The sequence below is a fragment of the Melospiza melodia genome, chromosome 12 (genome assembly GCF_035770615.1).
Source record: "Melospiza melodia melodia isolate bMelMel2 chromosome 12, bMelMel2.pri, whole genome shotgun sequence".
NCBI lineage: Eukaryota > Metazoa > Chordata > Aves > Passeriformes > Passerellidae > Melospiza > Melospiza melodia.
Genome location: NC_086205.1, coordinates 13,573,005 through 13,595,975, shown reverse-complemented (window position 1 = coordinate 13,595,975; position 22,971 = coordinate 13,573,005). Strand labels below are relative to the sequence as shown.

Here is a 22,971-nt window from a genome sequence, read left to right as displayed (position 1 = left end):
TGTACACTGGTGTCATAGATAGCTCATAGAGTTTTTCACCATCAGACTTCCAGTAAGTCCCCCAGCTGTGGAGGTGGAGGAAGAGAAACAACCAAAGCCAGCATCACAAACTTAAGTAATCCTGTCCTTAGAAAAGTGTTTAAGAAGAGAGACAGTAGTGCTGAACTACTGTCTCATGAATAGTGAAACAGATAATTGTTTTGAAAAAGAAGTCTTCGTGGTACCACACAGGAGTCAGTTTTAATAGGGGCACTGTTAAGCTGACTCAGCTTGTCAGCAGTTTCGTCTGAACTGCATCTAAGTACTTAATGTACTTCTTGGTAGTAGAAGTAGGAGGAGGAGTAGTCCTGAATTAGTAATTTTAAACAGCTGGTAGATGAAATGGGAGGGGAGAGTTTATGTATCCTGTGATGCAATAAACTTCTGTAGTTGCATATATTGTGGGACTAAATGTAGGAAGCCTTAACAAGCTTTATTTTTGTTCTTATGCCTAGGTTGTTTAGTACTTCTAGCACATCCTCTTTTCCCCCTTCCACACCATTAAAAAACCACTTCTGGAGTCTTGATTTTGTTGTCAAGTGCGTATTTGAATTTGACTGTTTACTTTGAAGGCAGATGTATTTGTGGCGATGAACGCTGTAGTGTTTAGAACTGCAAATCTAAATAGACGCATCCTCTCAAGCTTGTTCTGACTCTGAAAACCAAGTTGAATGTCAGAGTCGTCTTCTTGCTTTTAGTAGTTCAGAACTTCCTGTAAAGATGTTCATTGGCCTCAATCATCAGCCTTCTCAAATGTGTATGACTTATAACTAACAGTCACTTTAACCTTGCTCGTTTTCTCTGTTATATTTTAGTACACTGCCTGGTCTTGAAATGTTTAATGCCTTAGTGTAAACAAATCACTGCCATGGTGCAGGGCAGGGAGTGTACAGAGAGGTTGGATAATTTTATGAAGATTGATTCTTCCACAAATTGCTCATTTGCACAATGTTGTGGCAGTGATGTACATAAAGATTATGTAGTCTTTAGTAGGCTTGCATTAGTAAATCTCTTATTTTAGTTCACAAGGTCTGAAATTTCGTTTTTTGAAACTTTATAGTCGGCGAGGCTCTGGCCTGGGCAAAAGAGGAGCAGCTGAAGCTCGCCGACAGGAGAAGATGGCTGATCCTGACAACAACCAGGATGGAGTTAACTCTTCAGCTGCACGGACAGATGAACCTCCCCAGGGAGCTGCAGGTGAAAAGGAACTTAAATTAAGGAATTTTTTGTACAGTTGCTAGTATAAAATTCTAAGCATTTAAAAATAGTTAAATGGATGAAGTTCTGAAGAGCAATTGTTTAAGCTGGTAAATAATGCTGGAAGGTGTTTGAGTCAGAGGGATCCTTATATTCGAGCGTGATTTTTTTGGCTATTTGGTACATGTTTCAATTATGCTTTTTTGTAGTATCCAAACTATATCCAGTAATCCAGATGTTAGCTTTTAAGTTTCTGCTACTTTTAAAAAAAAGTAACTTCTGCTGATAAATACCAGCATGAATATCATCAACTGAAAAGACTTAAAACTGTTCAGAATAGAGAAGGCAAGCATTACCTGTAAACCACTGTTGAAACTACTTGAATATTCTACAGCTTTTCTGTTGAAATTGCAAGCATGTGTGTACTGGAGAAATTTGTGACCAGTCGAATTCTGTTACTTGCACAGTTCTTTTAGATGATAATTTTATCAATTGACCATAATTAGTGAGCTCAAAGGAACTATGCAGTGATTATACTGAATGGTAGAAAATACTAAACATTCTATGCTATAACTCACTCTAAGAGTGAGTGCAGAAAGTAGTATGGAAACTATAGCATAATACTCAATTAAGAAGGGTATACATTTATTAAGGATACAGGTAAATTTGTCTGAAACTTAATTTTATGGACTTAGCTGTATTTTTTTTTCATTATCTTGTGTTGATAAAGCCATTCTCTTCAGCTTTTGTACATACTAGAACTCTAGACTGCTCTGTTTTAAATTGAAAGTTTTACAGGAGTTTGCGGGTGGCAACACTAAATGCAGAGTGCGGTTTTGATGGTGGAGCCTTATTTGGATGTGAGTTTTGTGGCTTTAAAGACACTGTAACTTGTATTAATTAATCTCTTATTGTTCCTTTAGCTTCTAGTTCTGTTGCTGGAGCTGTAGGTATGACAACTTCTGGAGAAAGTGAGTCAGATGATTCTGAGATGGGAAGACTACAAGGTATAAAAGTTGTCACTAATTTACCTTTTTGTTTGTTAGCCTGTAAATAACCATACCTACACAAATTCTGTATTACATTCAAGTGAGAAGGCTCTATTTTGTTTCAGTGTCTGTGAATGTGTTTCTGCTCACAGTAATTCTGAAGCAGGGATTTACAAGCCCTTAATTCACAAAAGATGCAAGGATGTCTGGAAAAGGGGGTGGGATAGTGTCTTTATTCATTTAAATGGTGTGTAATACCCTACTTCTGATAGTTTTCTATGAGGAGGTGGAGGGGAGAGAACTGAGAACTCAGTCCAATCAAGTGTGTAAGCTCAAATATGAAAATATTCTTTGCAAGCATGTTTTAAGTTTACAGGGTAGGTTAGGCCTACTGTACTCTGCCTGCTTCTGGATAACATTTTTTTTTTGTGCTTGTCATTGATACTCATGTTGCTGTAAGCTTTGACCAAAAAAAGTCTGAATGTTCTTAAAATGCTTGCTTTTGTGCTTGGGCTAAAGAAGCCTGGTCTCTCAAAACCAGAGAGTATGACAGGTATAAACTGAATATGCATGTCCTGCAACTGGTCTAATGATTTTGCTACTACATTGCAGGGAGTCCTGAGATCATCATCTCCCTTGCAAATGACAGGTGTTTGTTAATCTGTATATTTAATGTGGGAGTGCTGTCAGTATCTGTTCACTTGCTTATAGTTCTTAGCAAGTATAGGTATGCATTAGAAATATTGGGCTAAATTGGTTTTCACTATTAATGATCAGCAGTAGTGATGGTTGCTTGCAATAAAAATCAGAATCACCCACTTAGTTTAGCTTAAGTAACAGTACTGTAACAAAGTGTTAAAAATCAATCAGAAGAGAAACCCTCTAATACTTACCAGAGTTCTTCCTCTCCTGCTCATCAGCAAATAAGGCTGTTGAACCTGTTTTTCAGTGCCATTTTTTTTCAGAGTAGTAGTGCCTGCAGGTCCTGAAAAGATGAAGATAAGCTTAACCTATCCTGTGTAGTTTGAGTTCAGCTTTGAAGTTGCAGCCTGATGTATCTGCTGCTCTGGCTCTAGGCTTATAACAGTTTAATAGATGAGGTTACTTCTGTGAAATACACAGCTGTGCAAACTCAGCGGGTGACTTTGTAAAGGACCTTACTGCTCTGACACAAACAAAAATCAGTTACTTGTTCCTTTAAGGTGATCTTTATGGTGTTTTTTCAAAATCGAGGTAGCTGCAATCATCTAATCCTAACTCTTTAAATATCAACATTCTAGTAGTCTTAAATGATAACATCACGGAATTTAAGCTTTTAAAAATATACATAGAAGCTTTGACAATGGCTGTTATCCTCTGTTTGCTTTTAGCTCTATTAGAGGCTAGGGGTCTTCCTCCTCACCTGTTTGGCCCTCTTGGTCCTCGGATGTCGCAGCTCTTCCACAGGACAATTGGAAGTGGAGCTAGTAAGCAAAGTTTGTCTAATTTGACTTAATTCTTTCCACTTCCAGACTAGTAGAATTCAGCCAGTAGTAAATCTAATATTTGTATTAGCTTCATAGTTTAATATAGTATTTTACATGTTGGAGACTTGTATGTCATGATAGTGCTAGACCACTTGTCAACAGTTCTAATTTGCTTATCTTCCTTTAAGGAAGAAAAATTTGCCTTAGCTGTATTTCTTTGATTTTCTTTTTTGGGGCATCTTAATGTTCCCTTCTAGGTGGGGAAGGGAGGGTTCTTGCCTTTTCACCCATTCCTTATCTTTTTCTTTTGCATGATGGGCTGCTTAACAAAAGACCTCTCCAACCCCCTTGGGTTTTTTGCTAGCTTTAAACAAATGCTTAAGCTAGCTTTAAAACAATTAGTGGATGTCAGTTCTAAGTTATTATGTTGGTTTTAGTTTCAAAAGTGTCTTCAGTTTTGGACAGAATGGATTTCCTTCAGACGTTGTGTCAGTGAGAATGTGGGTCAGACTTGTTGCACCAGGTCTGCGCTATGCAGCTGGATGAGATGTGCACCTTCCAGCCCATGTCTGGCTTCCCAGGAGAGCCAGAGGCAGCCTGTTACACTGCATGCCAAGAAGAGGATGGGGTCTCATGGGTGCTCCATGTGCTGTATTAACTGGGGGGTGCTGCACAAAGGTGGGGTGGTGTGGGTTCCTGCTGTAGGTTGGCAAGATGGCTGTGCTGAGCAGTGTGGCGGACTCCCTGTGCTGACCAGTCTGCACTGGAAAGGCAGCCAAGAGTGAGATTTTTGTCTCCCTTCCCTATTCCCCCTTTTTATGACAGGGAAAGGAAATGAAACTACAAATACAGAGGAAAACAAACTATCTCTGGTCTTCCACTCTGGCAGAAGTATAGCATAACAGTTCCCTTGTACACTTTCTAATATCTTTTTTTCCTAAATTTTTTTTCTGGATATCTAGGTTCTAAAGCTCAACAGCTTTTACAAGGTCTCCAAGCCACTGATGAAAGTCAGCAACTACAGGCAGTGATTGAGATGTGCCAGCTGTTGGTTATGGGAAATGAAGAAACATTAGGAGGATTTCCAGTCAAGAGTGTTGTACCAGCTTTGGTAAAGATTTAATCTCAGATTTCTGTTGTAAGATATAATATTTAACTCAATGTCTTGATTAAATTAAATCATCACTATTTATATTGTCTTCTTAATGTGTGTGTGTCTATCTATCTTATTTGGTTTTGAGAGGATGTTTTGCTAAATTTTATAGTCTATTAATTTTTAATAGCTCATGAATAGGCAGTGGTTCTTTTGGAATTCTTACTAACTATCCAAAATCCTGATTCAAAAGCTACTGTAGTGATTTGTACCCTTTTTATGATATCATCTAGATACATTTTTTTAAACAAACGATACTTTTTTTTTTAAACAGATAACACTGCTGCAGATGGAGCACAACTTTGACATTGTAAGTGGTTTATGATATTTAAGAAGCTTTTGAAATATTAAAATGTTATCTGAACTTAAAATCAAATATCTGTGTATTTAATAGATGAATCATGCGTGTCGGGCCTTAACATACATGATGGAAGCACTTCCCAGATCATCTGCTGTAGTGGTAGATGCCATTCCTGTCTTCTTGGAAAAGGTAAAATGAAATTAAAACAGTGATAGAACAACATGAGGGGATTATATAGTTTGTTTTAACTTTAGAAAATTCCATTAAGATAGTGGCTTCTTTTCCTGGTTTACAAGATAATAGAAAAGTGCATGATAAGCTTCTAAAGCCAGGCTTAATCTTTGCTCCCACCCTTACTGAAAAGTGCTCTCTCCTTCCCTGAAAACTTTTTGTTGGATTGGTGTCACAAACATACAAAATGTGTAAATAAATGAGCTGTTACCCCTTGGAGTACCTCTGTGGCTGGGGTAGCCTCAGACTGTCAGACTTAGTCAGAGCTGGCTTCATTAGCATATGGGTCTTGGTAGAGGCTGTGCATCTGAGTGTTAATCAATATGATTATTTTTGAAAATCTGTTTAGAAGCTGATGTACCAGCTCTTTTGTTTTCTTGTAGCTGCAAGTTATCCAGTGCATTGATGTGGCAGAGCAGGCGCTCACAGCCCTGGAGATGTTGTCACGCAGACACAGTAAAGCCATTCTGCAGGCAGTAAGTACAACCAAAACAGGGCAGGTTTTCCTCTGCCAGCTCTACATCTTTGTGATCTTCTGTGAAGATGAAATAAGAAAGCAACTTTCTGTGACATCAGCAGTACTGAGAGTGAAAATGTTTGTTTGTTTTGTTACAGGGTGGGTTGGCAGACTGTTTGCTGTATCTGGAATTCTTCAGTATAAATGCACAAAGGAATGCACTAGCTATCGCTGCCAACTGCTGCCAGAGTATAACACCTGATGAGTTTCACTTTGTGGCAGACTCTTTGCCACTGCTAACACAAAGGCTAACCCATCAGGTAAGAAGTTGTTTAAAAAATGGAACATCTTGATTTTGATCTGAAAGCAGTTTAAAGATGTCTTCAGATACCTGTTTCTTTGCCGTGTATTATTTGCCTTTGCAAGGTGATAATTGAGTTCACATTTCTATACTGTCAGGTTCTGATATACCAATGTGCATATGGACCTTCTGTGGTTCTGTAACTGTGACATTTTATAAAACAAGACAAATAAGATACTTTAACTCAAAGCATGAGTAATTGTTTTGTAGTCCTTGTAAGAACAAGGATATCAGTAAGAGGAAGTCCAGTAGCATTACTGGTTTTATTTTTTCTTAACAGATGCGTTACAAGGTTCTCTCCCACTTTAAATCAGAACACCCTCTGTTTCAGCTTTTGTGGGTTTTTTGTGCTTTAACTTTCTGGGGGATTTTATGGCATTTTTAAAAAGTTCCTGCTTTTGTACAGTAGTTTGAAATGATGATTCTGAAATCAAGGGGCTCCTAAGGGCTACGTATCATGCAGTGCTGCTGTGTTTATAAATGGGCACCTACAATAACTGCTGCTCCAAAAGAGATTTTTGGTGATCTGCTTGGTTGGCAGATCCCTGTTAAAAAGATGAAAAAGGAGAAATATTTTGTTTGTTAACAAATACAAATAATTGGAAGCTTCCAGGTAATGGTTTTATGTATTCTTGTGCTGTTCTTAATTTTGCCTACATCGTCTTGCTGAAAGACTGCTTGAATCTTTGAGGCAGCTTCTAAGAAGCCAAATGACAGCTTTAGATTGTACTCTAGAAACAGGAAGCATCATTCTCACCAGTAGTAGGGACAAGTACTGATCCTGATCTCTGAAGAGAAGCTACAACCCACCAAAGTAAGATTTCAAGAAATTTTGAAGTGGAAATTTTCTGGAAAAGAATCTTGCGTTAGCTCTTAACAAAATAGTTGAGGTTGGAAGAGAGCCCTGTTACCTAGTCCTAGTTCCCCTGCAAGCTGAGCTAGAGCAGATTGTCAGGAGCATGTCCAGATGAGTTTTTTTTTTTCTGTTTTTAACTATCTCCAAGGATGGAGACTTAATCTCTCAGGCTAACCTCTTCCAGTGCTCAGCTACCCTTACAGTTAGTGTTTTATTATGTTCAGGTGAACTTTTTTGAGCATTTCATTGAACTTTTAACCAGAGCTGTTTTCAAGGCAGTCTTTACTTGTGTCTTTGAATTTGCTGTGTTGTATGTGCTGCATAATAGCAAAATCAGGCTTCATGTAGTCTGTAGAATAGTAGTGTTCACTCCTGCTTATTATCTATAACTCCTGTTACTTCAGTTTTTCCCTATTGTTTCCTCCTATCAGAATCCAGAAGGACTATTTAGAGATCAATTTATTAATCTCTAAAGGTCCCTAAAGGTATTTGTGTTGCAAGAGGGGGGGTGTTTCCCAGGGAATATGTAGGAAGCACAGCTGTATCAGGAGGTCAGTTAAGACTGTCAGTGAGTTGAAAAGTGAGAGCTGTAATGTTGTGTAAAATGTGATTAGACTGGCCCTTTTGGAGAAATTTTATGAATGCCTCAAAATGGCAGCATGTTCTAATGCAAGTTAAAATATTCCAATTTAAATAAAACTTTCTTATAACAGGACAAAAAGTCTGTTGAAAGCACTTGTCTGTGTTTTGCACGGCTAGTGGACAACTTCCAGCATGAAGAGGTAAGGGAGTGGATGGGGGTGCACTTCTGCTTTCTTCTCCACCCACCCTGTTTCTCTTGAGGGCTCACCTTTCAAGGACTGATGTTTCCCATTTGTTGTTCCCTCCTTGAAGAACTTGCTGCAGCAGGTTGCTTCCAAGGACTTGTTGACAAATATCCAGCAGCTCCTGGTCGTGACACCTCCTATCCTGAGCTCAGGAATGTTCATCATGGTGGTGCGCATGTTCTCCCTGATGTGCTCCAACTGCCCCACACTTGCAGTCCAGCTTATGAAGCAAAGTGAGTTCTTACTTTCCATGTTCTAGGGGGTCTGTTCATTTGAATGCTTACAGTCAGTGTGGACCTCTATGCACTTGGTTATATAAATATTCTGTTCTTTCAGTTTTTCTCTCTTACTATGTTTCCCCTGGGATAAAAAGTTGTTTAAATTTTGTTGAAAGCTTTTATCCAGAGGGGTTTTTATCCTTTTTCCTAGCTGTTGCCACTGCAGTGCTCACTTAATTTTGAGTCTGTATTGGCTGCACAGGCTATTCTCATTCCAATACAAGCTAAATAATTCTTTTCTTCGTTGTGACCATGTGGAGGAATGATGTGCTTTAAGTACTTCTTCTAGGGGAAAATATTGACAAAAGTAATTGGTGTAGAGCTGTCTTAGTTGTCACTTTTTTTCTTTGTTCCATCTCACAAATTTTGACTGACCCCTTCATCTGCCCTGTATCTTTCCCTGTTTTCTTCTGTGTCCTGTATATTGAGTGGTATTTCTCCCCTAGTTGTCCCTTAAAGGAAAGAAACAAACCCAAAAAAGCCACTAACTCCAGACCTGAGAACAAGCACATTTCTTAGTGTTCAAAGAAAGACTTTTGTCCTATAGTCCACTCTGTTTGCATTGGGCAGTAAATACATCTTTTGTGTAGTGTTCAACAGAAAATGGAATCCATATCTGATGCAGGCAGTCTCATGAATAATAATTTTTTATAGATATTGCAGAAACGCTTCACTTCCTCCTTTGTGGAGCCTCAAATGGGAGTTGTCAAGAACAAATTGACCTTGTTCCACGAAGTCCTCAAGAACTTTATGAACTTACTTCTCTTATCTGGTAAGTCTTGCAGTGCTAGGTTTTGGGTGTGGTTGGTATGTTAAAATCCTTAACTTGACTAAAATAAGGCGAACAGTTTTCAGCTTAGATGCACTTGATTGTATACTTGTAGTAAAATACTGTTTTAATGTTCTTTACAGTGAACTGATGCCTTGCCTGCCAAAAGAGGGGATCTTTGCTGTTGATACTATGCTAAAGAAAGGAAATGCACAAAATACAGATGGTGCAATATGGCAATGGCGAGATGACAGGGGTCTCTGGCATCCCTATAACAGGATTGATAGTCGGATAATAGAGGTAGTAATTCCACACTTTTGTGTTGTGATGCTTTTCAAATCTGCATGCGGTTGTATAGGGAATTGAGTGCTTTCTCTGTCTTTAAAAATACCACTCCTGATCTTTCTGAGTAAGAAACACAAGTTTCCTCAAACATCCTGCTGTAATATTGCACTATTTTGGTGTTCAGCCATACCAAATCACTTATTTGCTGTTCTTATTGAATTTCTTTCACTGTTTTTCCTACTCTGTTACCCCTCTCCTCACCTTTTATATAGTTTTCTGTTTATTAGGGATTTCTTAACTTCATATTCTTCCTTGATTTTAGGCAGCTCATCAGGTTGGTGAGGATGAGATAAGCCTGTCTACGCTTGGGCGTGTCTATACTATTGATTTTAACTCTATGCAGCAAATAAATGAGGATACTGGAACAGCTCGTGCCATTCAGCGAAAACCAAACCCTTTAGCCAGTACAAACACTAGTAAGTACAGCTCAACAAACACCTGGGCTCTCTAGCTGTGGCTAATATATGTTGGGTTGTGCAGCCATTTACTTCTTGATGAATAAATTTCTTATGGCTTCTGTGGAACATCAAACTATTCTGATTTACATGAATGTAGAAAATTTCATAACAAAGCTTATACTATTGACATGTGTGCTTTTTAACATATAAGCTCCTCCTGGGACCTGAAAAAGTATCAAACTGAGAGGGAGCTGGGGGTGTTCCTGGCTTGGGATTTCTGAAACAGTTCTGTTCTTACAGCTCTTTTATTTAAGGAAGACTCTGAGGGCTTCTTACTGTTATACAGAAATACATAAAAAAACTGAAGAAAAAAAATATTAAACTCCTTGAAAGGGGAAGTTTTGTACCTTCTTACTCACTTTGACTTCTGGTTCTTGAATTTTCTCAATTTGAGAGCTGAACTGAATCAGTTTTAACAAAAGAAAGTAATCGTCAGAGCAGAGATGCAAAGGTTGTCCAGTGATTTGTTGTGCACTTTCTCACAGGTGGACATTCGGAATTGAAGAAGGATGATGCTCGAGCACAATTAATGAAAGAGGACCCAGAACTGGCAAAATCCTTTATCAAAACACTGTTTGGTGTTCTTTATGAAGTATATAGTTCTTCAGCTGGACCTGCTGTTAGACACAAGTGCCTTAGAGCAATTCTTAGGATAATTTATTTTGCTGATGCTGAACTTCTGAAGGATGTGCTGAAAAACCATGCTGTTTCAAGGTGGGTTCTTTAAGTGCGGCAAATGAAACTAATTTTGAGCTTACAGCTCAATCTTTAGATTACTTTTTTTGAATCATCTTTTTCAGGGGAAAATGACACTTTAAAAGTGTTACTTATTTTTCAAAAGCTGAGGCTGCCAGCTCTGCAGGATTTTTTTTGCATCATAGATTTTACAGTAGTTGCCAATGCTAGACATTCTTACTGGAAACTTAGGTGGCCTCTGGCTGTGTGTACTAGGAGTGTCAAATATTTCCTTTATTGGTTTTTTGATTTCTAAGACTTGCCTATGAAATTCTGAGAGCAAGATAACTTTGAGGTAATACAGTGTGAACAGTAACAGACACTAATAGCATTCAACTGGTAAGTTTTATTCATGAAACCTCTCCTACATGTTACAGGTAAAGTTGGGGATCTGAGGATGCAACTGGAAAATAAACCAAATAGTTTTTCAGAGACAGTACTGAGTTCCAGAACATGTTTATAAAAGACTCACTCCTTTATGCTATGTTAAAATTTGGTAAAAGTGATATGGTAGGAAGAGAGCTGTTTCAGTCTTTTTATTGATAGCTTTTATAAAAGCATTGTGAAGTTTGTTTGCTTTCAGTCTCCAGTGCTGTGTATGCAAGATGAACTGACTTGATTTAAAAATAAAAACTCAGCCAAAACCCCACAAAGCTAATTCTAATAAATTATCTGTTTTAGTCATATTGCCTCCATGCTGTCGAGTCAAGACCTTAAGATAGTAGTTGGAGCCCTGCAGATGGCAGAGATTTTAATGCAAAAGTTACCTGACATTTTTAGTGTTTACTTCAGAAGAGAAGGTAAATCGTGGTTTCTTTTTTTTTTTTCTCTTCACCTCTTTATGTAGTATTTTAAAAATGTGTGTCCACTTTTCCCAAGCTGTAAAAGTTGAGTATTGTTCTTGAGTAATAAAGGCAGACCTGTGCAAGATGTCTTTATACTACTAGGGAGGAGCTGGCCCAGACTCTGGAGGAAACAAGCTTGTGCTTTCAGAGTCTGAAGCAAGTTTGTACAGGCTTACTGGATACTGGTGAACTCACTTAGGCTGAAGAAGTCTTTGTACTTGTCTTTGCACTTGGCGTTTCTTTAGCTACTGTTCATACTGCTCTAATTTTTTATTTTTCAACTATGTAGGTTAACTTTTTGAAGAAAAGATTGAACTGCTTTTAAAGCTTGGTATTGATGGGTGGGGTGAGCAAATACTGTCATATTCAAAGCAGAGGTTCAAGTAGCATTCTGTTCTACATTTTCAAACACCCTTGTTCCTGCCACCACATCTCTACCCCACCCCTCCTCTCCCCCTACCAACCCACCAAACCAAGATCTTTTCTTTCTCTAAGGGGTGATGCACCAAGTGAAAAACTTGGCAGAGTCTGAGGCTTTGCTAACAAGCCCCCCAAAAGTATGCACCAATGGGTCAGGGACGCTGGGAACCACTACAACCATAAGTACTGGGACAGCCACTGCTGCCAGCAATGCAGCTGCAGATCTGGGCTCTCCCAGCTTGCAGCACAGCCGGGAGGATTCCTTGGATCTGAGCCCACAGGGGTAAGTACACTTCCTGGAGCGTAATCTGCATTCTGCCTTTGGTGCTTTCTTGTGGGGTGTTGGGTTTTTCTTACCTTATTTTTGTAAAAAAATGTCTGGGGTAACATGGGCTGCCCACATTGTCATCTGCATTTCACTGTGGTATTTTCCTCAAAAGAACTAAATTGGAGTGATGTTGAATTTTTCAATGGGTAGTTTTGATACATTTTATATTAAATGTTTAAAAGAGGAAATAAAGCAGTGACCCAATAGTTAGGTCACAATTATATTAAATAATTTTCTGGTTTAGGAGACTGTCAAGAGCAACAGCTTGTAATCTCACATCTAACTGTTGAGGACAGTGATTCTTTCAGAGCTATGGAGCATGGTTCCTTTCTACTGGAGACCGGAGAAAAAATAAATTGTCCTTAAGTTTTCTTGAAAGGCAATAATTTTGAACACTTGTAGAATTAAAATACAGTGTAGGAATAAATGACTAGTTTGCTCTTATTTTAAAGGTCAAATATTTGTCACTTTAAACAAGAATTGAAATATGTGAACTTGTGAAATGTAGTGATTGATGAGTAGAAGATGATGGCATTTCTATGCCACAAATTGTTTGAGAAGTGTTTTCTGTGCTTTTGTAGGGGAGGCATGTCAAATATCCAATGTTGGTTGGTCTTTATTCGGTAGAGATTTGTGGAATTTTTTTTTCATTTTAAGTGTATTCAAATGAATGGACAAATGGCTATACAAATTAAAGCATGAAAATCATGAAAAAACGCCATTTAGTGTCACTTCTGACTATATTTGGCTGCTCATAATAGAGAGATCACATCCAGCCAAACTCTCTTACCCCGGATGGAGTTAGTGAATATCCTTGTTATGGGATGGAACCTGTTCTTTACCTCTCAAGGAAGTAGTTGGCAGATGCATCTTAAACTGAGAGAGGGGTGTGTGCACGTGTATGTGTTTGTGGGTGGAAATAAGTAACTTTATTTTTAAATTTGGGCAGACGACTGAGTGATGTTCTAAAGAGAAAAAGACTGCCAAAACGAGGGCCAAGGAGACCAAAATACTCCCCTCCAAGAGATGATGACAAAGTAGACAATCAAGGTAAATAATTCTGAACATATGATACTCTTATCTCCTTTTAAAGTAAGCTTATAAACTGCAGAAAGAGTTAGCTGTGATAAACCTCTTGATTCTCTTAAGTTTTGTGTTTACTTCCTCTAGCTAAAAGCCCTACAACTACACAGTCTCCTAAATCATCTTTCTTGGCAAGTTTGAATCCTAAAACATGGGGAAGATTAAGCACACAGTCCAACAGTAATAATATTGAACCAGCACGAACAGCAGGAGTAAGTGGTCTTGCAAGGGCTGCTTCCAAGGATACCATTTCCAATAACAGGTACACACACACAAAAAATATCACAGTACTTGTAACATGATGTTGACTATGATCGTGTGATTAGGGTAGCACCTACAAAAAAGTTGGAGCTTAACCACAGTTAAAAAATTTCTGGGAAAACAATCAAGAAATTAAGGTAGAGAGAATAACATCTGAATAGTTTAAATTTGCATGGTGGGGAAAAATTGGAGAACTGAGAAAAACAATGCAAGAAGTGATCTGTAGAGAAAAGTACTTCATGATGTTGGAGTGAAAGCAAGGGTTTTCTGTGACTGCGGTTTAACATGGAGAAAATTATACTCAGGCTGTATTTACTTGTAATATTGATGTATGCAAATGCTAAGTGTGGCTAAATGCCTTTTGTGTGCTTCTTTACAGAGAAAAAATTAAGGGCTGGATCAAGGAGCAAGCCCATAAATTTGTAGAACATTACTTTAGTTCTGAAAACATGGATGGAAGCAATCCTGCACTAAATGTATTACAGAGACTTTGCACTGCAACTGAACAACTCAACCTCCAGGTTAGAAGTGGCAAACTTACTTAGAATGGGGGGCAGCAATTTCTTGCCTTGACTTATGAGTCATTATGACTTGGAGTAATTTTTTAGAATGAGTGTGTATGCTCTGACACACACCACTTTATGATAAAAGACCCGTCCTAGCAATGTGTCATTTGCATAGCGTTTCACATTCAAAAGTTCTGCAGTTAAGTGTCAGGGATTAACTTTATTCTTAAAGAACAATACTGGTTATAGTATGAACTTTGAGACTGGGGGGAAGAGGAGAAGGAGGCAGCATTTTGTTAAAATTATAGGAGAAATACAGATTGAGGTAAATGTGGTTGCATGTCAAGAACTTCAGCCTTACTTTTCAGACAGTTGTGGTCCTTGATAGGTGGTCCAAACATGTAACTTCTAAACAGCACAAGAGCTGAACTGTGTTCTGTACTTTGATCTGAGCAATTGTTAAAATATGAAACTTTCCCACCTCCTCTCTCCCACATAGATGTCGTGTAAAACATGCAGCAGTCTGAGGTGTTAGGCTTCTGTTAGTGGCTTTTTTCCCCCAAACAGAAGGCATCCCTGTTTGGAGCTTATCTTTACCTTGCATAAGATGGAAGTGGGACCTTGTATTTCTCTTAAAGTAGAGAAAATGTAGATGTTGCCAGTTATGTCTCCCCTTGAACAGAGACGTGCTTATCCTCAGATTATTTGCCCTGCATTGCTGCTTGTATTGAGTTACTGTACATTCCAGACTTTCCTTTTTTCCCCCCACCCTTTAGAGCTGTTCCATGCAGTGAAAAGAAAGCTAGCATTTCTTAAGCCTGTAATACCTGGGTAGTAAAACACTCTTCATATTTTCCAGGTGGATGGTGGAACAGAGTGCCTTGTAGAAATCCGTAGCATTGTCTCGGAATCTGACGTCTCCTCATTTGAAATCCAGCATAGTGGGTTTGTTAAACAACTGCTGCTCTATTTGACATCTAAAAGTGAAAAAGATGCTGTTAGCAGGGATATCAGATTGAAAAGATTTCTTCATGTATTTTTTTCTTCTCCAGTAAGTTTTCTTGTTTATTTTTTTGGCCTTCTTAGTTGTCTTTCTCTCAGATTTTCTTTCTCAAAAAACCATCTGAGAGGTCTTGTGTGGACCTTACCTTAAAGGTGGAATACAGAAAGAATGTTTTTTTTATGTATAAGTTGTATAACACTATAACTTTCACATTGTTCACTGTCTTTGTAGGTGATGAACTTTTTGAACAACCTGTAATTACAGAAAGTTCTACGCAGCAGTGGAAAAAATGCCAAAATGGCCAATTGTCTGAGTCTTAAACAACTTAAAAGTTGTTTCTGTCTTCTAAGAAGCTGATATGCAAAGCATTTGGATAGTAATGTTGTCACTTAGGACTAAATACTGCAAGATACTAAATACTGCAAGATACTAGTGTTCTGTTTATAAAGGAAGAAATTTGAAGTGGAAGAGAGAAAAGCAGATAACTAAAACTTCTAAAAAGCTTGCTTTTCATGGTTAAGGGTGAATACTTAAAATCTGTTGCGCTATTCAGTTGAAACCAGGAGAGAAAAGTACATTCTTTGAAACAGGTCTTTGATAAACTTGTGTCATTTACTCATCCTGATACTGCTGCTACTTTCAGTGAGAGCAAGGATTCTTAATTAATGGTATAAACTGTTTAGGATGTTTTAATTCAAGCAGGTAACTAAAGACTGGACTGTATTTCAGCTTCCTGGAGAAGAGCCCCTTGGAAGATTAGAGCCATTAGAAAACGCACCTTTGTTGGCATTAGTCCATAAAATGAACAACTGCCTCAGTCAGATGGAACAGTTTCCTGTGAAAGTGCATGACTTCCCTAGTGGAAATGGAACAGGGAGCAGGTAAGGATTAATGCTCAGGTAACAGTTTTGTTGGAAGCTTTGGTTTTCGAAAACTTGTTTCAAGCAACACTAAAAGGACGAGTACAAGTAGATGTACAATTACAAGAGGAGGTAGTGGAAACTTCTGACCCTGTTAAAGACAGAAGCAATGACACAGTTGGGGTTTTTTTAGTCAGTGGAAGATGGAATATTTTACTAAATGTTTGCTTACCATCTTGAAACTTGTCTCACTTAAATTGGGGGTGAGAGATAAAGTTTAAATGCAATCTCTAAGTTTACCCTTTAAATATCCAAATGTCTTCCTTGTCCCCAAGTAACAAATGCTGGAAAGAAACAATATATTGCTTGGACACTGATGCTTTTCAGCAGAGTAATTAAACTGCAGAGAGTGTATTACAGTGCTCAACTTCATGATTCATCTAGGTTCTGTTCTCTAGGATGGTAGTGGATTAAGTGATAAGTCTTGGCTGTGAATAGAGTTTAAAATAGCTATAGCCCTACCCTGAGTCTTAAGATACAGAATAAATTTGGAATCCAGCTTAGTAGTTGTCTTTTAAGTAATAAATCTGAGTGAATAAAGACCTGATTCTACAATTTCTTTTCTATACCTCACACTATAGCATTAACCTAACGTTAAAATTGAGTACTTTTTTTGTGAAACTTAAAATCAGTGGGAATTAATGCAGTACACAGATTTCTTATTAGAAGAAATTAGTGTCTGTATACTGGCTTTTGCAAATAGTATGTGCTCTGTAATCTCAGAATGCCTCCTTATGTATATTATTTTGGTAAAAAGTGGGATAACAACCAAAATTATAAAGCTGCTAATCATAGAAGCAAAATTCTGCTTTCTTTTTGATAGAAAATGAAACACAAGAAGCCAGAGGGCTGTAGCATTGTTTGACTGCAAGTTTTACTGTGGATTATTTCAGTGAGGATTGTGAAGCATTAAGTTTTGGTAGTCTTTTGCTAGCACCTGGAAATAGAAGCAGCCCAAGATAAGAGGCTTGTTGTATAAACCAGCTAGCTTGAGTATTGGTAGTTTGGTGAGGTGGAATGTATATATAAACTATTCTTGGCAAGGGAAAAAAAAGAGGAACTTTCAGGTTTTCTCTTTGGGTTCTTATAGAAAAAATCTATTTAAATGAATAACTGCATTTTCCATGCCTGTTTCTGATCCTTGTTGCACTGCACATAAGCACAGCTCTAAATCTGTGCCATCAGCTGACCACTGAACTGCTTCAGATTTCAAAGATGGTCAGTGTAGGCCATCTTGTAATCAGACCTCAGGCTGGGCTTTCTCTTAATTCATAGAACCTCTCTTCCAGATTTTGTCCAACTTGGATTCTGGTGTTCTTGTAGAAGAAAATGTTTTATCCAAACCATCTTAATTTATTTTTAGAGAAGCAGTCTGACAAATAATACTCTGAACAAGTAAAATTGTAAATGCATGTGTAAGCCTATTTTATTGCATTTTTAATGCAATTGTGGTTATTAGATTCTTTGTGTAGCAACTTTTTTCACAAATTATTTTGAGTTTTTCTCTTAACAGAGGATCCCAAGCTTTAAAATTCTTCAATACACATCAATTAAAATGCCAACTGCAAAGACATCCAGACTGTGCTAATGTGAAACAGTGGAAAGGTGGACCTGTGAAGATTGATCCTCTGGCTTTGGTACAAGCCATTGAAAGATACCTTGTAGTTAGAGGTATTTATTTATTACACAGTCACTTGCATTTTCCTTTTTGGAATAGTTTCTGGTGTCAGTGTAGAGTCTGTAAAAACCTCTGAGGATTGTGCTGAAGACAAATGGAAGGTACCTATGAAGATAACCTTGCTCACAAGGGAGGAGATTAAAGCTGTAGAGAATCTTCCTTTTCTGGGACAGACTGTTTCCTGTGGTAAACAGTTCAGTCAAAATACTAACAAAAGTATTACTGCTTTACTGTCACACTGGCTGTAGCTTGTCAGTTTTCATGCCAGGTGTTGCTACTGAAGTTTGTTTTAACAGTTGTGAATCTTACTGTTTTTAACTGATATATTTTGGAACTGTTTTAAAAGTTTTAGTAGTTGTAACAGACAGAGTACCAAAGCATTGTTACCTTTTTCATGAATAACAGCAAATGAGGATGTCTTCTCTCTTGCCTCAGGCTATGGAAGAGTTAGAGAAGATGATGAAGATAGTGATGATGATGGGTCAGATGAAGAAATAGATGAATCTTTGGTAAGCTTTTGCTCTGGGAGTATGGGGAGGGTGCAGGGAGGGTGAGGAGGGCCTTAAAGAAAAGCTGTGCAACAAGTTTCCTCACTTGTATGATGGTTGTTTTTTATTTTTATTTTTTGTTCAGGCTGCTCAATTCTTAAATTCAGGGAATGTGAGACATAGATTGCAGTTTTACATTGGAGATCACTTGCTGCCATACAATATGACTGTGTACCAGGCAGTCAGGCAGTACAGTTTGCAAGCTGAGGAAGAGAGGGAGTCTACAGATGATGAAAGTAACCCACTGGGGAGAGCTGGGATTTGGACAAAAACACACACCATTTGGTAAGTTGCCTAGAGAAACCCAGGAATAACTTCTCCAGTTTAATAAATGTATATACATCAAGAAATTTGGAATATAGCTGTCATCTTTTTTATCTCTTTGAAAAATGCGGAGCTTTGCATTTCCTGATGTGCTTGAGATAGTTAAAACTTAGGAAGAATTCATTGATAGCTCCTGATATTCTTTCTAGCTCCTGAGTAAAGCTGGTGAATAAGAAATGGGGAATTCTAAATGATACCTGCTAGATGGGGAGGAACCATTCTTAGTGTTAGATAACTAACAACAAACAGCAGAGAATGTGCAGTGTGCAACTAATGGTTGACTTCATACTAATTTTCCCAGTTGATTGCTGTGAAAATGAATGTATTCTGTGGCCATACTTTGCAAGAAACATTGACATGTGACTGTGCTGAAGATATTAATATTCTTTTTAACATTTAAATGTACAAAAGAAAAAAGCAAATAAAAACCCATAAAACAGCAACCAAAAAATGCCAAAACCTAACCTAACTGTAACTCTATAACCTCAGTCACTTTGGGGTTTTGTTGATACATTCCCCTTCTCTCCTTGCAGTTCATAGAGCTGAAGGGTCCCTGTTTTTTCTCCCCTGTGAAATACTTTGCTTCAGAGGCTGGATCATATCTCAGTACAGCGTTCTTGTCTTTCTGCTTTTAACTGTCATTCAAAGAAAGTTCTGGAAAGCTGAGAACTAGCACCTTTAAAAGTGCTTTTGTTTCCCTGTAATTTAGCATTTCAAAACATATTTTTAACTTTTGTTTGCTTTTTAGGTACAAACCTGTGCGAGAGGATGAAGATGGTAATAAGGACTGTGTTGGGGGTAAAAGAGGAAGAGCACAAACTGCTCCCACAAAAACCTCCCCTAGGAATTCTAAAAAACATGATGAATTGTGGCATGGTGAGTGTGGTGACTTGCTATAGGTTAGATTTCCTGTCAGTCCTCTCAGAACTTTCACAATGTTTACTGCCACTATAGTGTTTCTTTTAAAACAGACATAGTATAAAAATATTAAGCATATGTGTTTAGCTGTATATTAAAACTAAGATATTTATTGAGTTGTTTAACTGAATTGTTGCAGTTAAGTGAATGCCATGAACAATACTGCCTAGGCTCCTAATAATTAAATCTTGGGAAAAATTCTAATTGAATTATTTTGCTAAGATGTTTTTTTTTCCTGCTAGATGGTGTGTGCCCTTCGGTGTTAAATCCACTGGAAATTTACCTCATATCTACTCCACCTGAAAATATAACATTTGAAGACCCCTCATTAGATGTTATTCTTCTTTTGAGAGTTTTACATGCTATCAGCCGATACTGGTATTACTTGTATGATGTGAGTAGAGCACTTTTTAGATCACTTTGGTACTTGATTCAGGACAGAACTATCTGTAACATTTTAAATAACCTTTCCCCCCTCTCCACTGCTCCTCAGGAAGGCAGAATAATGCAAATACTGTCATCTTCCACTACATGTTTGTCTAACTTCTGAGAAGATGAAGGCTGTAAATTCTTAATGTCAGTCATATTTTCTTTTTACTGTTTTGAACACAATATCCGTGCTTTGTCCTTACTTTAAGTTCAAGGACAAACGCTGTTCCTGAAAAGGGGATTGGTAGTAAACATACTGAGTCCTCCTTTCATGTCTGAAACTCTGGATGAACAAAATGGCAGTGAAAGCTTTTTTTACTTTCCATGCTAAGCAAATTAGAAGCATTAAAAATCTTTTTTAACGAAGACTTGCTGTTTCTTTCAGCATTTCTCTGACTAGAAATACATTGCTTTTATTTAACACAGAATGCAGTCTGCAAGGAGATAATTCCAACCTCAGAGTTTATCAACAGTAAACTGACAGCAAAAGCAAACAGGCAGCTTCAGGATCCTTTGGTAATTATGACAGGAAACATCCCGACTTGGCTGACAGAACTTGGAAAAACATGGTATGAGTGATTTGTTGTGTGGTGTCTCTAATTCCAGTTAAGTAGGAGCCTTGCCTGGGCAGCACGGTGCATCATCCTTACAGGACTTGAGAGTGCAAAATGCAGTCACAGAAGTGTTGCCAAGTTACATAGTGGCGTGGATGTTTGCACCTATATTGCATATTCTGGGAGGTAGACTATGTGCAGAGTTTGGACCACTTCTTACAGGAATTGCTGAGCAATCTGAAGGTTTTCCACTGAAATTTTGATTATTCAGATGATATTTTTTCTCCTGTTACACTGCTTAATAGCATTCTTACCATATCACTGTATTTATCTTTGCACATTCAGTATGATACAAAGGAAGATACATTTATAAACAATACTGATAAAAGAATAAAAATAATTTTTATGAAGCTATATACATAGTACTTTGTAGTATCTTGATACAGAGTACAAGCTGTAAAGTTCTTGCATTTGAAAGAATGAGAAATTAGAGTTGACATTCTTGGGTTTTTCAAGCCTGTTAATTACAGCAATATTGTTGATGACTGTGGAAATACATACTCAGAGAAACTCTGGCTTTTCATTTAAAAAATAAGATCTCTAACTTGCTTCATAAATGTTCCAGATAAGATGATGAGCATGAATGTATATTTTTAAATATCTGTAGCATTATTTGTTCAATAAAGCTGCCTTTCCACTTAATGCCAGTGGAGGACCAAACTGTTAACATACACATGCCTTTGAGAATAGTGGAAGTGATAAATTGAAACAAGAAGTTTCTCTGGTTGTCTTTCACAGATTAATTAGAATATGTTTTGCAAATGGTGGAAGGTAGAATAGTGGTGCTGTTCTAGGCAGGTTCTCGTGTCTTTCTGCTGCCAAATATGGGAGCTTGAGCTTAAGTCTTTGATCTGTTGGATTTGTTAATTGTAGAGCAGTAGTGAGCAAGGAATTTTATTTTCTGATGCAAACTTTGCACAGTCAAGGCATTCAAGTATTTTGAGTTACTTTTCAAGAGGAGTCAAAAGTTTCTCGAATTTTTTGTCTCCTTCATATATTGCTTTTCTCAAAACTTCTACTCCTAAGCATTGTAACTAAAACGAAAGTGTGTTTTGGAGACTGCTTTCACCAGAGAGTATAATAGAACACTCATTTTGGACATACTAGATTTGTTGTGTTTTAAACCAAATGCTAGTCTGAGATGCTGCTTGGAGCACAGCTGACTAATCTAATGCTCTTCACAGCCCATTTTTCTTTCCATTTGACACCCGCCAAATGCTGTTTTATGTGACGGCCTTTGATCGTGATCGAGCCATGCAGAGGCTGCTGGACACTAACCCAGAAATCAATCAGTCAGATTCTCAGGATAGCAGAGTGGCACCAAGACTGGACAGGAAAAAAGTAAGTACATCTTATTTAAAATGGAATGAAGGATCTATTTATTTTCGTGTTGTCTATAAGAATATCATTGGGAGCAAGGCTTATTTGTAGAAGTTGATGTTTTGGTGCTGTAGGGAAGGGGAGGTGGGTTTGTTCCTGCAGTCCCCCAGCAGAGGCCGCCGTGTCTTCTCCGTGCCGGCCGCATGAGGGCAGGAGAGGCACCTTGACATAATTCCTGAAACTAAATTCCAGCAGTGAACACAGAGTTTCAGACAGCATTAGTGATACTTACACACACTTGCTTGTAGACCTCTGTTTTGCCTGATTCTCAGAAGAATTCAAGTAATGAGATTTAAACCCTTAATAAACAAAAATACTGTCCTTGTATTTGGGGAGGGTAAATCACCTGTCGTAACATGATAAAAGTGAGCCGGGACTTATTGGCATGGAGTGGAAAAATGTGCATAACTGATTTTTACATGTTGTAACTGCCTTGGCAGCTGGAACTCAAGGCCATAATGAAATTAAAACTTATCTTATTTGTAGCGCACTGTGAACAGAGATGAACTGTTGAAACAGGCAGAATCTGTGATGCAGGATCTAGGCAGTTCAAGAGCCATGTTGGAAATCCAGTATGAGAATGAAGTAAGTAATATCACTGCAGTCTAATTTATCCCCTTTTTACTGAAGGTTAATACAAAATAGCTACAAGTTTCTTAAAATGGCTTGGTCAGACCCTTTGTCTTTCATGTTGCTGGTGCTAAAGAATTTTATCCTTTAATTATCCCTAATCCACTTGGTTGTGATTTTTAGTTGCTAGGAGAAGTTCTTTCTGATCTAAATTTCATAATCAGTTGTATTCAGCAGAACTCATCTTTTTTCTAACTGTTAAGCAAACAGCTCTGTGTGTTTCCTCTATATGAGCATTAGGTGATTAATGCTTTTACTGCACTGTTACTTCCTCTGATATGTGACCTTTCCAGGTCTGTCATGCTGTGAATGTTGCTGTAGTTAGGTTCCCTAGATGCTTTTTGCCATGTAGTGTTTTCATAGCAAATAATGTATTATATATCTCTGACTAAGTAAAATTTTTGTATTCATACTGACCTAATGGACTTATCTGTCTCCTTCCCCCTCCTCTCCCCCTCACCCTCCATCCCCTGAAGGTTGGCACAGGCCTAGGCCCTACACTAGAGTTCTATGCACTTGTATCTCAGGAACTACAGAGAGCAGACTTGGGCCTTTGGAGGGGAGAAGAAGTGACTTTAGCCAATCCAAAAGGTAATTGCTCTACTACCTAATCTATAAATAT

General features: G+C 37.9%; 1 protein-coding gene across 10 annotated transcripts in view; it reads left to right on the top strand.

The window, feature by feature from the left end:
• The window catches only part of TRIP12 (thyroid hormone receptor interactor 12), a 76,910-nt gene that overhangs the window by 44,514 nt on the left and 9,425 nt on the right, over positions 1–22,971 (top strand). For 7 of the 10 annotated variants that reach the window (XM_063166872.1, XM_063166869.1, XM_063166864.1 and 4 more), the window contains 30 exons: positions 1,100–1,236; positions 2,160–2,243; positions 3,596–3,691; positions 4,654–4,802; positions 5,119–5,154; positions 5,239–5,334; positions 5,760–5,852; positions 5,992–6,153; positions 7,764–7,832; positions 7,945–8,110; positions 8,810–8,927; positions 9,068–9,224; positions 9,532–9,685; positions 10,213–10,441; positions 11,144–11,262; positions 11,803–12,010; positions 13,005–13,105; positions 13,226–13,400; positions 13,779–13,920; positions 14,765–14,956; positions 15,638–15,789; positions 17,327–17,499; positions 17,942–18,015; positions 18,140–18,339; positions 19,127–19,254; positions 19,539–19,690; positions 20,152–20,294; positions 21,524–21,680; positions 22,206–22,304; positions 22,826–22,940. In XM_063166872.1, the coding sequence (XP_063022942.1) occupies positions 1,100–1,236; positions 2,160–2,243; positions 3,596–3,691; positions 4,654–4,802; positions 5,119–5,154; positions 5,239–5,334; positions 5,760–5,852; positions 5,992–6,153; positions 7,764–7,832; positions 7,945–8,110; positions 8,810–8,927; positions 9,068–9,224; positions 9,532–9,685; positions 10,213–10,441; positions 11,144–11,262; positions 11,803–12,010; positions 13,005–13,105; positions 13,226–13,400; positions 13,779–13,920; positions 14,765–14,956; positions 15,638–15,789; positions 17,327–17,499; positions 17,942–18,015; positions 18,140–18,339; positions 19,127–19,254; positions 19,539–19,690; positions 20,152–20,294; positions 21,524–21,680; positions 22,206–22,304; positions 22,826–22,940 (4,076 nt within the window). The remainder of the gene's footprint in view (positions 1–1,099; positions 1,237–2,159; positions 2,244–3,595; positions 3,692–4,653; positions 4,803–5,118; positions 5,155–5,238; positions 5,335–5,759; positions 5,853–5,991; positions 6,154–7,763; positions 7,833–7,944; positions 8,111–8,809; positions 8,928–9,067; positions 9,225–9,531; positions 9,686–10,212; positions 10,442–11,143; positions 11,263–11,802; positions 12,011–13,004; positions 13,106–13,225; positions 13,401–13,778; positions 13,921–14,764; positions 14,957–15,637; positions 15,790–17,326; positions 17,500–17,941; positions 18,016–18,139; positions 18,340–19,126; positions 19,255–19,538; positions 19,691–20,151; positions 20,295–21,523; positions 21,681–22,205; positions 22,305–22,825; positions 22,941–22,971) is intronic. The other 3 variants (XM_063166873.1, XM_063166868.1, XM_063166870.1) reach the window with 2 other exon arrangements.